Consider the following 12,730-nt stretch of genomic DNA (forward strand, 5'->3'; position numbering starts at 1 on the left):
AATTGGGCACAAGAGTTAAAACCCACCCACCATCCCAGAAAGGAAAAATGGATGCTGAAAAAGAGAAGATAAAAGAAGACTGCAAGACCAATTCAGTTCACTTCTAAAGGACACTTTTCAGGGATTTTCTTAAAAGATCAGGAAACCCAAAGAAAAGTATTATAAAATGTTCTTACCTTTGCTGTACCAGTCTGGGAACCATAGAAAATCTTCACTCCAGACACAAAGACTTCCTTCTTTTCGAGAGAGACGGAACCATTTGTCATCAAATCCCGAGTTGCTTTTGGAACAGATTTATCCTGTGAGTTCTGGTCCTTGAAGATAAATGACTGCACAAATCCATCAAGTTTGAATCTTTCCTCAACTTCAGTAGGGATGAAAATTAGCACAGCTACTGACACATTTTATTATTCCCTTAATCTTCCTGGTTGTACTCTTCAAATACAAACCCCTTGGTATAATTAGGTTCTTTAAGACCATAATGATTCCCATTAAATGATGAAAATGTGTGTACTCAAAGATAAAATCTATACATACTTTCATCCATAATGTGTTTGAGTGGGATAAGAACAGAAACTTATTTTCTGATCCTTAATTAGTGGAAAGAAAAGAGAAAAACTACTACCCCTTGAAGGTGCATAACATTTGTTTTTTACAAAGTTTAATTTTTCATTACAAAATCTTTCTGTATCTTCAGAATGAGACATCCATAGCCCATCAAAGCAAAGGTAAATAAATAACTTAGTCCATAGTAACTTAGCTTATAAAAACTGAGAATAAAATTTTTTATAAAAACTGGCATTAAAAAAAATGTCTAGAGACCAAACATAAAAGTGGTTTAAAGTTCCTTTTAACTTTCCAGCATTTTTCTGAAAGCCTTAGAAAATCTGCACTCGAAATTCTCTATTAAATTGACACCTTAACACTCTCCTATAAAAAATAACTCCACTTACCTGCTTCCTGATGACAATCTGGAAACAAATCCAAAGGGTAATGCCAAAGGCAAAGGCCAAATATATGTAAAACCTGTTTATCCATAATGATATTAAAGGTGAGAAGTCCCATGTATCCAAAGAAGGAGCTAAATGTAAATGACACAGATATGGAATTTTATTTAGAGCTACATATACAAAGATGTCCATCCTTATTTTACGAACAAAAAAACAAAACCAACCTCTATATTCATTAAGGCTAAGAAAACTACAGAAAATCAACTCTAATAAAAATAATACACTGTGTAGTAATGTGATAAATTATGAATATGTATACTATATAGTATATGTATACATATATACTATATATATATATATACAATATATATATATAAACATATACCTTTATTTGGATATAGCATTTGGAAGAGAAGGGAACACAGAGTCAAAACACTTTATGTGTAATTACGAGTTAATTTTGCTTTGTTATGCTTGCTCCATAAGAAAGCTTAAAATACTACTTAAAGTATTCCCTTTTTCCTAATTTTATTTTTAAAGACCAATGGTTACTTGTAAAGGGTCCTTAAATAAAGGGACCTCACTCCCCAATTTCAAAAGGCTAAGCCTAAAATGCGGGGTTCACAGGTGCTGCTCCACCTGGACAGGTCCTCAATACACGTGGGTGGGGGGGGGGAGACAGGGGGATCGGTTTTCTCTGCCTTTTACTTGAGGTTTGAAGCAAAAAGTCTCGGAAGGGTCCTGGGAACGCCACTCCGCCCGTAGAGGGTCTCAGAAAAACGGTTTCCTGCCCCCCCACACACACACACCCCGCGCCCCCCCCACGAATCTTCCCGCCAGGGCCCTTACCCATTCTCCTCAGAGCCCGGGCTCTGCGGCCCGACAGGAGACAAGGACCGCGAACCTGAAACACCTAGAGGCCAGCCTTGATACCGGGAGAGTGTCAGAACGGCCTCGCCGCGGTAGCTGTATAACCTGAGACCGCAGGGCCGGGGGCAGCGTGCCACTCGCAGGCTCGTCGGGATTGCCTCGGAAGGGGCCGAGGCGGGCCCAGAGGGGAGTCCCACAGAGCTCGGGGCGGGACAGCGGGACTGCTCCCGGCCCCTCCAAAGCTGGCCCCCAGGAGGAAGGGGCGTGTCCGGAGAGAAGCAAGGTCAAAACAGGAATGGCACAGGAAAAAATGGGGAAGAGGTGGGGAGATGGGGCGTCAAAGCAGACTAAGGTCCTCGCCAGCCAAATGCAATCTGTGGGCCCGTTTGGATCTGTTGAAACACGCCCACTGTAAAAGGGCAATATGTCGAGGAAATTTGATTATAGACTGACTATTACATGATATTACGCATGCTGGGTGTGTTTTAGGAGGACAGACTGAAGAATTTAAAGCTAAATCCTTATGATGATTTGCTTTAAAATACTCCCCAACAAAAACTGAGGGAAGGAGAATGAAACAAGAATGGCAAAATGTTAATAATTTTTAGAGCAGGTTGATTGGTACATGGGCGTTCATTACACCTTTTTCTCTGTTTTTTATGTTAAAATTTTTCCATCAAAAAGGTTGAGATGGGTGTGGACGTCAACCCTGTGGAACTATGAGACGCCGACTCTGTTTCCACCCGGTCCGCAAACATCAGCTCCACCAGCCAATCAGAGCTCATTAATGAAATTAAATTACGTCAGGTAGAACTCCTCTCTTGGGCACGGAAAGATGTCGTAAAAGCCACAATGCGCAGGCGTTGTTCCTCTCTTTTCCTGGTCCGGCCTCCGTATCACCTCACGCCTGCGCAATAAGTCAGCCGGGTGTTTTGTGGCGGCCGGTTAAGCCGAGGTAGCCGCAGCGCCGCGCACTCTGCAGGCGTTTCTGTGCCGCGCGCCTCAGGGTCGTTACAACAAGGCGCAAGTGGCCCTCGGGCCGGCGACGCGTGTCTGTCTGGGCTCGCGGGATCCAAGATCTCTGAGCAGCAGGGATGTCGATCTTCACACCAACCAACCAGATCCGCCTTACCAATGTGGCTGTCGTACGCATGAAGCGCGCCGGGAAGCGCTTCGAAATCGCCTGCTACAAAAACAAAGTCGTCGGCTGGCGGAGCGGCGTGTGAGTGACCCTCTTCCTCCGGGCCCTGACCGGAGTTGGTAGCCTCTGAGGCGGCCTACCTCTCGTGGTCGAGTGAATGCACCAAGCTGGGGTCTTGTCAAGGAAGGAAATTGAAAACTTATTACTGCTGTGAGCGTGAGAAATCGCTGTCTTTCCCGAGCTTAGCACCTAAACCAAGCGTTCCGTTTTTGTTTGGTTTGGGGGGTTGGTTTTGCTTTGCTCTGATGCTGTCACAAAGGCGACAGCCAAGAAACCGCCACAAGTATGGTCCTTTTCCCAGAATAATGATAAAGGCAAAAAGCCTAGTTTTCCAGATAAATACTTCCGTAGTTAGAGTACTTGTGACGTCGCAGATATTAGCAGAGTAGTTTCACCGAAGTGCGCAGTGTCTTCACTACTGCCATCTAGGGATCGGTATTCTGTGCGGCAGCCAGACCCGGACCTCCCATCCGCCAGTGTGGTAGACCTCCACCCACTACGGTTTTCTCCAATGAGTATAGACGAATACAAATGTGGTTCTGAGTTTTTGAAAATCTTTCCTCAGCACTGAGGTTCATTTAGCAGCGTTTGTTGTTTCTCGCTGTTTATATCGCTGCCATCTTGTATTAAATGTGAATGGATTTCCAAGTTTCAAATGTATTCACTTAGGACTTTCTCTCCTGTTCTCACAAGGGAAAAAGACCTTGATGAAGTTCTACAGACCCACTCAGTGTTTGTAAATGTTTCTAAAGGGCAGGTTGCAAAGAAGGAAGATCTCATCAGTGCATTTGGAACAGATGACCAGACTGAAATCTGTAAGCAGGTGAGTTTTAACAGCTGCAGCATAACTGACCCTAATATCCATTGGTAGTATAAGTATTTAGAGGTGTGTTAAACTTTTAAGTCTTACTGTTTTGGAGTGAACAGTTAACACACCATAACTTGATCTGCACAACATCACTTTTCATAATTTAGGACAAGGATTTTTTTAATTGAAGTATAGTTGACATACAATATTATGTTAGTTTCAGGTGTGCAACATAGTGATTCAACATTTATATACCTTACAAAATGATCACCACAATAAATCTAGTAACCATCTGTCACCATACATAGTTAGGACGTGGATATTTTTTGCCAAAGCCTCCAGAAATTAAGTTTTCTACTAAATTGCCTTATTTTGTCCATTTGTGGATTTTTCATGTAATATTACCTGAAAAGTGAATCTCTTTTCAAGTATTTCATCATTTAGATCCTTCCACCCCCGCCCATTCTAATTCTAAACAAGTGAGATTTTAGAACACAAGATAATCCAATGCATTCTTTAGACAAAGCTCAAATCATTACCTGCATTTCAGTAGCTGCAAAGGATGAAATTTAATTTTCTCCTCAGTTATTCTTGTGGTTAGTTCACAAAGTGTGTAATAAAGACATTGCTTTCTTAAATTTGTTGGGAATTTTTAGATTTTGACTAAAGGAGAGGTTCAAGTATCAGATAAAGAACGGCACACGCAGCTGGAGCAGATGTTTAGGGACATTGCAACTATTGTGGCCGACAAATGTGTGAACCCTGAAACAAAGAGACCATACACTGTTATCCTTATTGAGAGAGCAATGAAGGACATCCACTATTCAGTCAAAACCAACAAGAGCACAAAACAACAGGTTAGTAGTGGTTTTTAATGTCAAAAAAATACGAAAGTTTTCTCTGAAGAAATCACTAAAATAATTGGTCTATAATAATAAAATGATACTACTTGGAAGCAAATAGGTTTTGGGGAGAAGGGAGGGAAAGGACATGTATTATAGAAAGGAGTAATGGAAGTTTTTTTTAACTAAACACACATATATGTAGTAGGACTCTCTTCTTATCCAGATCAAACCTTTAAATATAAAACTTGGAGTTTTAAAGTCATTGTAATTCTGCTTTTTAGATTTTTAAAATTTTACATATAATTCACATACCATAAGTCACCCATGTAAAGTATACATTTCATTGGCATGTTAACAAAGTTTTGCATCCTTTCCTACTACCTAATTTGAGAACATTTTCATTACCCCAAAAAGAAACCCTGTACCCATTACCAGTCACTCCTCCTTACCCCCTTCACAAGCCCTTGGCAACAATAAATTTCTGTCTCTGTGGACTTGTCTATTCTGGACATTTCATATAAATGGAATCATATAACGTGGCCTTTTCAAGGTTTATTCATGTTATAACATGTATCAGTACTTCATTCTTGCTATTTGTATTGTTTTTTCAAATATTAACGTTTTTATGACTGAATAATATCCCATTGTATGGAAATACCACATTTTATTCATTCATCAGTTGATGGACATTTGGGGTGGTTTCCACTTTTTAGGTATTGTGAATAATGACTGCTACTATGAAATTCATTATAAGTTTTTGTGTGGACAAGTTTTCATTTCTCTATACCCAAGAATGGAATCACTAGGTCATAACATAACTCCATATTTAACCTTTGGAGGAACTGCCAAATCATTTTCCAAAAGAGCTGCACCATTTTACATTCCCTCAATCGATGTTCAAGGGTTCCATTTTCTCCACATCCTCACAATATTTGTTATTGTCTGCCTTTTTTTATTATAGCCATCTTAAGTTTATAATTCTGGGTTTAATTTGCATTTCCCTAATGACTAATGATTTGAGCATATTTTCATGTGCTTACTGACCCTTTGTCTCTGGAGAAAATCCCTATTCAGATTCTTTCACCACTTTTTAATTCAATATTTGTCTCTTCATTATTAAGTTCTAAGAGTTCTTTATATATTCTGGATACTAGTAACTTATCAAATGTATGATTTGCTAATATTTTCCCTTTTACTCATTTGCTAGCTTATCCCAGTTTCAGTTTCTTGGTAGTTTTTTTTGAAGCACAAAAGTTTTTAATCTTGAAGTCCAAGTTACTTACTTTTTTATGTGGTTGCTTATGCTCGTGTCATATCTAAGAAACCATTGCCTAATCCAGCTAGATGGAAACTGATTCGTTTTGAATACTTTATGAAATAAGGCAGGAAAAGCAGCAAAGAAATTGCAAACATTTTCAATTTTGTCTTGATAGGCTTTGGAAGTGATAAAACAGCTAAAAGAGAAAATGAAGATAGAGCGTGCCCACATGAGACTTCGGTTCATCCTTCCAGTGAATGAAGGAAAAAAGCTGAAAGAAAAGCTCAAGCCACTGATCAAGGTTATAGAAAGTGAGGACTACAGTCAACAATTAGAAATTGTAAGATTAAAATATTCTTATATCTTTACCTCCATGTTACCAAAATAGTTTATTCTCTAATCATAAATGTGTAACAAACATTTAGAAGGTTTAAACAGTAAGAAACATCTCACCTAGAATTCGGTAAAAATGTTAAGATCCAAGTAGAATTAAATTATAGTTAAGCACACTTAGGATTTTTTTGTTTTCTAGTTAAATTATTCATGATAATATCAGGTTGGTCATATGACAGATCATTAACCTCCTTGTTTAAAGACTTATCCAGATTTTAAATGAAAGAATATATTTTGCAGGGAGTTTTATGAGGAAATTGGAAATACTAGATTAAAAGTTGGTCAGCCTCGTGTACCACAGGACATTTTAAAGAAGCAGCAAAATCATCGTGACTTTGAGTCCTCACCCCATAGCTGGAGACATAGTGTAAACTCAGCTTTCTGCAAATTTATGTCTCTACACTGTGCATCTTCTTTAGAAATAAATGAGGTCTAGAGGATTGTTGAGCATCCACTCTAGATATGAAACAACACATCTAACACTCTTTGAAGGTCTGAAGTCTTTTTACAACTTATGCATGGTTTCTATATAGGCCTTCAAGCCTTTTTCTCTCCCTCAGATGTGGATAAAAAGAGGTGATTTCGTTGAACTATAAAATCTAATGCTAAATTTTTGTATGAAAAGGACCATAGTCTTCTAATCCAACCACTTGGTCTTACAGCTGAGGAATCTGGATAAGTCTGTACACAAGGAAGTTAATGTCTTCTCACAGGAACCTAATGCATCCTTCAGGGCAGAGGCCAGACTAGAAGCCCGTCTGCTGCCCTGCACATCGATCGTCTACTCTATTGTGCTGAGAACTGGAGTACATAGTAGTGATAGCTGGGAAGTATTGTGTTTTTCTTAGAGGAAGGTTAAAGCTGTGTTCATTCTATTATCCTGCTCATCTTCGCGTGGTAAACAGCTGTGTTACATGTTTCAGGTGTGTCTGATTGACCCAGGCTGCTTCAGAGAAATTGATGAGCTAATAAAAAAGGAGACAAAAGGCAAAGGTTCTTTGGAAGTACTCAATTTGAAAGATGTGGAAGAAGGAGATGAGAAATTGGAATAACATTCATCAGTCTCTTCAGCTTTAAAACACTAAAACATTTTCATTTCCCGCAGTCCTGTGTTCTTTCTGTGGTCTGCCAAATACTTGCTCAGACTATTTGATGTTTTCCATGTTTGTGTTAAACGTGTACACAAAAGATTTTCCTAAAGAGTATTATAATGTGGGGTTAATTTAGTTTTACTTATAAAGTGGTGTTTTAGGTAAAAATGAAAAATTCAATATACAAGTCCAGAGTTGCATTTTGCTCCTATCTCATGCCTTTGTAGTTTTCCAAGGTGAAAGTTATTTGAGGCAGCTCTTGTGGATAAAAAGTTAAATTTTGTACATTATAATGTTAATTTGGGGAGGATATGTCTGTATGACAAAGAGGGAGTATGTGCTGAAAAAGAAAAGATAATGTCTTATTTCCATTTAATGAAATGCATGGAATGGGTAACTGTATTGTGGCCTAATATAAAGCTTGGATGATGACTTCCTGATTATCTGAAAAATACATATGATGACTGTGCAGGACTTAAATAATTTTCATTGAACATGCTGCCTAAACTAGATTATTCTCGGTAAACAAAAATAGTCATTTATTTCTAATTCTTAAAGTTTATGGTATATACTAATATAGCTGAAATTATATGTAACCAATAAAACCACTCTATTTTTGTTAAACTATGGCTTGTGTTTCTAGACTGTTTCCCTACTCCCTTTTTCCCCCTCTGCCTCCTACCTGGTAGGGTTGCAGAGCTGTTAGCAGGATTAAATAAGTCAGTCTGAGCAGTGCTTAGAACAGGGCCTGTTTTGATAGACACCTGATACATCTTAGCTGCTATTATTTGAGATGCAATTGGTTTTAATTATTGTAGTGTTAACACTTAAATGGACAACATACAAGTCACCTTGAGGGAGCACCCTCATGCTGACATCCACTTTCAGCCATCAAGAGGTACTGCACTGGGTGGACACTATTAAGGGAAGTCAGGACTTAAATAGTTTTAAACTAACCCCTACAACATGGACAAATGGGTTAAAAAAAGAAAGATTCCTTCAAATAAATCACTAACTGGAAATAATACTCAAGGACAAGATAATGGCAGAGCCAATCCCTTCTCCTCCTCCTACTAGGTCTTCAGTCCCATTAGGAGGTAAATACAATGATGCTTTAATCAGATCTGACAATAAGTCATCTATAAAATAATGCCAAATTAACAAGACTATGGTTTGAAATGTAAATTGACAAATTCTGTGATGAACCTTGCCGTATCCCTTTACGTGGCTTGAGATATTAGCTAATGATACTATAATGCCATCACAATTGCCAAGGTATTTTAAACTTGTATTTCATGTTTCTATTTTTATGTAAATGTATTAGGTACATAATAGAGTAATATAGTAGGGCATGTACGTAATATTCTAAGCAAATTTACATCCACTAAAATTCATTACTACTAGAGGTGTGAGATGAAATTCTGCTGGTCTCTGCGGTACTCTTGTATTGGGATCCCGTGTCAGCACCCATGCTGCTGTGCTAGCCAGGACTCTGCCACGGGGCTGGCAAGTCCCAAACACTCTCCACTTCGGGCTCCAGTCAGGTGTGCAGCTTCAGGGCTCAATTTGCAGGACCAGAAGGCTGCTCCCTGCAGCTTCTGACATCACTCCTGTCCCCCAACCCAAGGCACCCACTTTATCATTGGTGGTTCATGAACTGCAGATGAGGAAGACCTCTTAGCCCTCGATGTGTCCCATCAGAGAAGATATGAGAAATAGCATCTTTCATGCAGTTTGATTTGTACAGTGGAGCGGACCACTGCTGAAACTGTACCATTAACCTTTAATTTTTTAGGAACCAAAGTAGGGAGGGCATGCATAGGACAACAGACAAGCCTTGTGGGGTCAGCTCTGGTTCTGCCTCCACCAAGTGAACCCCAAGAGCTATCCCACACCCAGATGGAGGCAGAGAATATCAATGAAATTTGCCCAAGGTTACCCAAGAGAGAAGTGGCAGTACCAGAGCTTAAACCCATACACTTTGGCTCCTAATCCTAAACCAATGTCCTAACCTCTTACACTCTCTGCCTCCCCATATGCTGCTATCTGTCCCCAACCTGGTCACTAGTCACTAGAACTAGTTGCCAAAGGGGAAAGCACCATGATTCGTTTTAAATGTTTTGTTTTAAATGCATGTTGCCAGCTTACAGAGCTGGGGCGAAAGATACACACAGATGTGTTCTGAAGGGTTGCCATCTAAAAACCACCCACACAAAAGCTTGTTGCTTCATCCATTGGTTGCCAATACTTGCAGATTCTGGGCAGACCACCTTAAGTATTTGCTTTGCTTTGCTAGCCTGGCTTAAGTTGTTGACATCTCTCATATTTTCAGAGTCCAACCCAGGTCGACATCTCTAACATCACTCTTCCGAAAAGTTTCACAGCCCCATTCTTCAGTTGCTGTACTCATGTGGCCAAACTTGGTTTTCCACCATGTGTTTTTGGCCTGTTCCCAGCTCATACCACTCCTACCTCATGAGGCACCCAACACAAGGCCCCCACCCCGTCCAATACACAGCATGTTTCTGTTGTGCCAGCAACTTTGTGGATAAATTGCTGACACCCCAGAGCTGCAGGCCACCATTTTTGTACTGGGTATGGCAAAAACGCACATGACTGTGGGGAAGATCAGTTACTCCCTTTTCTGGCTCCCATGGCATTCTGCACATCAGGGTGGCTGAGTGGAGGGGCTGTGTGTGGCACGAGGGATGGGGACGGGAAACACACCACTTGTCTCCAGCCTCAGTACCTGCCTGGGTGGAACCTGGGCTTCCACAAATGCCAAATGCACATCTTTAGGGCAGGAAGCAAATCAAGGATGGTCTTCCTAGACCAGTCTCCTTGCTCCTGCAGTGCTAGGGGCACAGCCCTACCTCTCCAGCGCCAGCAGCACCTTGACGTGTGGGCCAGTCAGGCAACCCGGAGAGGAAGGGCACAGATCCCAGGCTCGTGGACCTGCCTGTAGTGGTCAGGCGATGACAGCTGCTCTAAGTGCCCAGGGTTGCTTGGAAGCCAAAGCTGAGGCATCTGGAACCTTTCAACCTGGGACAGAATGCATGAGGTGATTATGCTGAAGCCCCAGTTTTCAACAAAGTGGTGCCACCCCCCCACGGGACACTGGAAATGTAGATGTTTTTTGTCATCACAATAACGAGGGACACTCCATGGATGCAGATGCCAAACGGCCATAGACTTGTCACATTTCGTATGGTTCCCAGTGTGTTATCCAACATTCACAGAGGTGGAAAATCTTTATAATCATTTAAGCCTAGAACCTAACGTTATTTTTCACAAATATTTGTTACACACACACTGTATTTTCTAGGAACGCAACTAAACTGAGGGAAGAATGTACTTTGTCTTGTTGGGAAACAAAAATATCATCTCCATTCAACACCTCACCTGTCACACTGCTTGTAGAGCTGTCCCACTCACAGCAATCCTCCCGCTGGTCCAAGCCTCTAATCCCATCGTCATCACTTCCAGGCAGCCATGCCCAGGCCTTTACTTATTGAAATACATGGGTTTATTATGTTGCTTTCCCTTATTCTTTGTATTTTAGTTAGTCCTGTATTTTTTAAAATTATGTCTTGGTAGATGATGTTACCTCTATTTTCAGGATAGTAAAATTTGTAAAAAGAGGAGGGTGGGACTGACAAGATTGAGTCCAAGCTAGAGAAGGCCAAAGGGACCTTGACACTGAGTGTGACCTTGATTCTGCTCTTCAGTGTGCCCACTGGTGGCCTGCAGCTGCCCCACAGTAGCGGCCCCTGGGCAGTGCTGGAGCAGGAAAGCAGCTGGAGCCTGGAAGGGGTGCCCTGGACCAGAGAAACAGAGGGTCCCACTCCAGGTAGCAGACCACCACAGTGCCCATCACGTGTGCCCAAGAGGGAAACCCTGGAACAAGGAGAGGCGGATGGATTATCCAGCTTCTCCATAGATGAGGCATGTGAACCAGTCACGAGGTCATGGACGTGGGGCAAGGTAGATGCCAGGTTCAGTTGAAGGAGAGGGACAGAAAGTTCAAGAGTCAGGCACCTTTGAGAGGGATTTCCAGATCCAAGTTGTGATCTGAGCTCTGAGAGCCAGGCTGAAGGGGCAGGGGCATGACGGACTGTCGGACCGGGAACGCATTCAAAGACAAAGGTTTTAACCAGGAGTATCTGGTTTTCGTTTTTTGTTTTTTTAGATTAATGAGTTCTTCATCTTTAAAATGAAGGTGATTTCAAGATGTCTAGCCTCTAGATGTCTAGGACTGGAGATATTGTAACTTGCTCAAAATGACAAAACTAATTCTTGATAGCAAGAATCCTGGAGCTTAGACTCAGAAATCTCTCAGCTGTATGGGTTCTCATGAATGATGTACACCAGTGTTTTTGAAATTGCAGGCTGCCTGCCATTAGTTGACCATGCAATCAATTTAGAGGTCAACAGAAGAGTTTCAGGAGACTACAATTTTAAGCTCTCAGTGTGCATCATGTGCAGTGAGGGCATTACCATCTCCTGAAATTTGTCACGCACGCATTCTTTCAAGCACCAGCTCTCATACACTCAGCGAACAGCATGAACCCGTGGCAGAGGAAACACCACCGCTAACAGACTAAAGTTGGAGGAGACTGCTTTAGTTCTCATCCAACAGAAGGGAACCAGCACGATCTTTTAGCCTCTCGGACACCTCCGCGCACCACTGCATTGTAATTCAACATTAGAGTGCCAGACACTGTTCTAAGCACTTGGTATTAATTAACTAGCTGCATTCTCACTGCACTGTTTTACACATGAGGACTGAGACATAAAGAGGGTAAGCCCCTCAGGGCTCTGACCTGTAGGAGTTGGCGTGGGGCTCGTAGGGTCTGAGCTGCCTCAGTTCTGAGAACCCCCTTCCTGGATCAGGTAGTGGTGCGTCCCCCACACAGCCTCCACAGGCCACCCGTGGGCCACTGTGGCCGCAGCCTAGAGAAGTCTTATCCTCAGCTGGGGAGACAAGTCCCTGCAGGACGGCCACCCCTCAGCCGGCACTACGCGGGACCCAGTGCAGTCAGGGCCACAGCCCTCCCTGTGTGCCATGACCGGTCCAGGACACCGCCTGCTGCGTGCGCCTTCAAGTCGCAGCTCTGCCAAGATGCCTTCTGCGGGTACCCGACTGGGGCATCACGACCATCATTCTCTCTCCTGGTAAACCCTCTTCATCTCGTCACTATCTGCCAACAAATCATAAATAATTTGCGTGTTCATGGCCTGTCTCCCCGACTAGAAGTGCCACGAGGGCAAGCATTTTTGAGCACTGCTGTGCTCCTAGCTCAGAACAGGGATG

At 41.9% G+C, this 12,730-nt stretch overlaps 2 protein-coding genes across 4 annotated transcripts in view; one reads left to right on the forward strand and one right to left on the reverse strand.

The window, feature by feature from the left end:
• The window catches only part of LOC117024741 (S-adenosyl-L-methionine-dependent tRNA 4-demethylwyosine synthase TYW1), a 210,046-nt gene extending 207,836 nt beyond the window's left edge, over positions 1-2,210 (reverse strand). The window contains exons 1-3 of one of the 3 annotated variants that reach the window (XM_033110219.1): positions 1,800-2,210; positions 954-1,081; positions 177-280 (exon numbers count right to left, since the gene is read on the reverse strand). In XM_033110219.1, coding sequence (XP_032966110.1) covers positions 177-280; positions 954-1,065 — 216 coding nt within the window. In that variant the 5' untranslated portion in view covers positions 1,066-1,081; positions 1,800-2,210. Of the gene's footprint in view, positions 1-176; positions 330-953; positions 1,082-1,799 lie in introns of all 3 variants that reach the window. The other 2 variants (XM_033110217.1, XM_033110218.1) reach the window with 2 other exon arrangements.
• Positions 2,211-2,707: 497 nt separating this feature from the next.
• SBDS (SBDS ribosome maturation factor) lies at positions 2,708-8,044 on the forward strand. Its single transcript, XM_033110220.1, has 5 exons — positions 2,708-3,042; positions 3,715-3,844; positions 4,486-4,686; positions 6,108-6,272; positions 7,249-8,044. Exons 1-5 carry the CDS (start codon positions 2,915-2,917, stop codon positions 7,375-7,377), a joined length of 753 nt encoding a protein of 250 aa, XP_032966111.1. The 5' UTR covers positions 2,708-2,914; the 3' UTR covers positions 7,378-8,044.
• The last annotated feature ends 4,686 nt before the right edge of the window (positions 8,045-12,730 follow it).

This window comes from Rhinolophus ferrumequinum, chromosome 7 (assembly GCF_004115265.2).
Source record: "Rhinolophus ferrumequinum isolate MPI-CBG mRhiFer1 chromosome 7, mRhiFer1_v1.p, whole genome shotgun sequence".
Lineage (NCBI taxonomy): Eukaryota > Metazoa > Chordata > Mammalia > Chiroptera > Rhinolophidae > Rhinolophus > Rhinolophus ferrumequinum.

What these genes read in the sequence shown, in the direction of transcription:
- SBDS (XM_033110220.1), top strand. Translation starts at nt 2,915, where the DNA reads ATGTCGATCTTCACACCAACCAACCAGATCCGCCTTACCAATGTGGCT. An exon ending in GTCGGCTGGCGGAGCGGCGT is followed by an intron (nt 3,043 to 3,714) that starts GTGAGTGACCCT and finishes TGTTCTCACAAG; the next exon opens with GGAAAAAGACCTTGATGAAG. An exon ending in AGACTGAAATCTGTAAGCAG is followed by an intron (nt 3,845 to 4,485) that starts GTGAGTTTTAAC and finishes GGGAATTTTTAG; the next exon opens with ATTTTGACTAAAGGAGAGGT.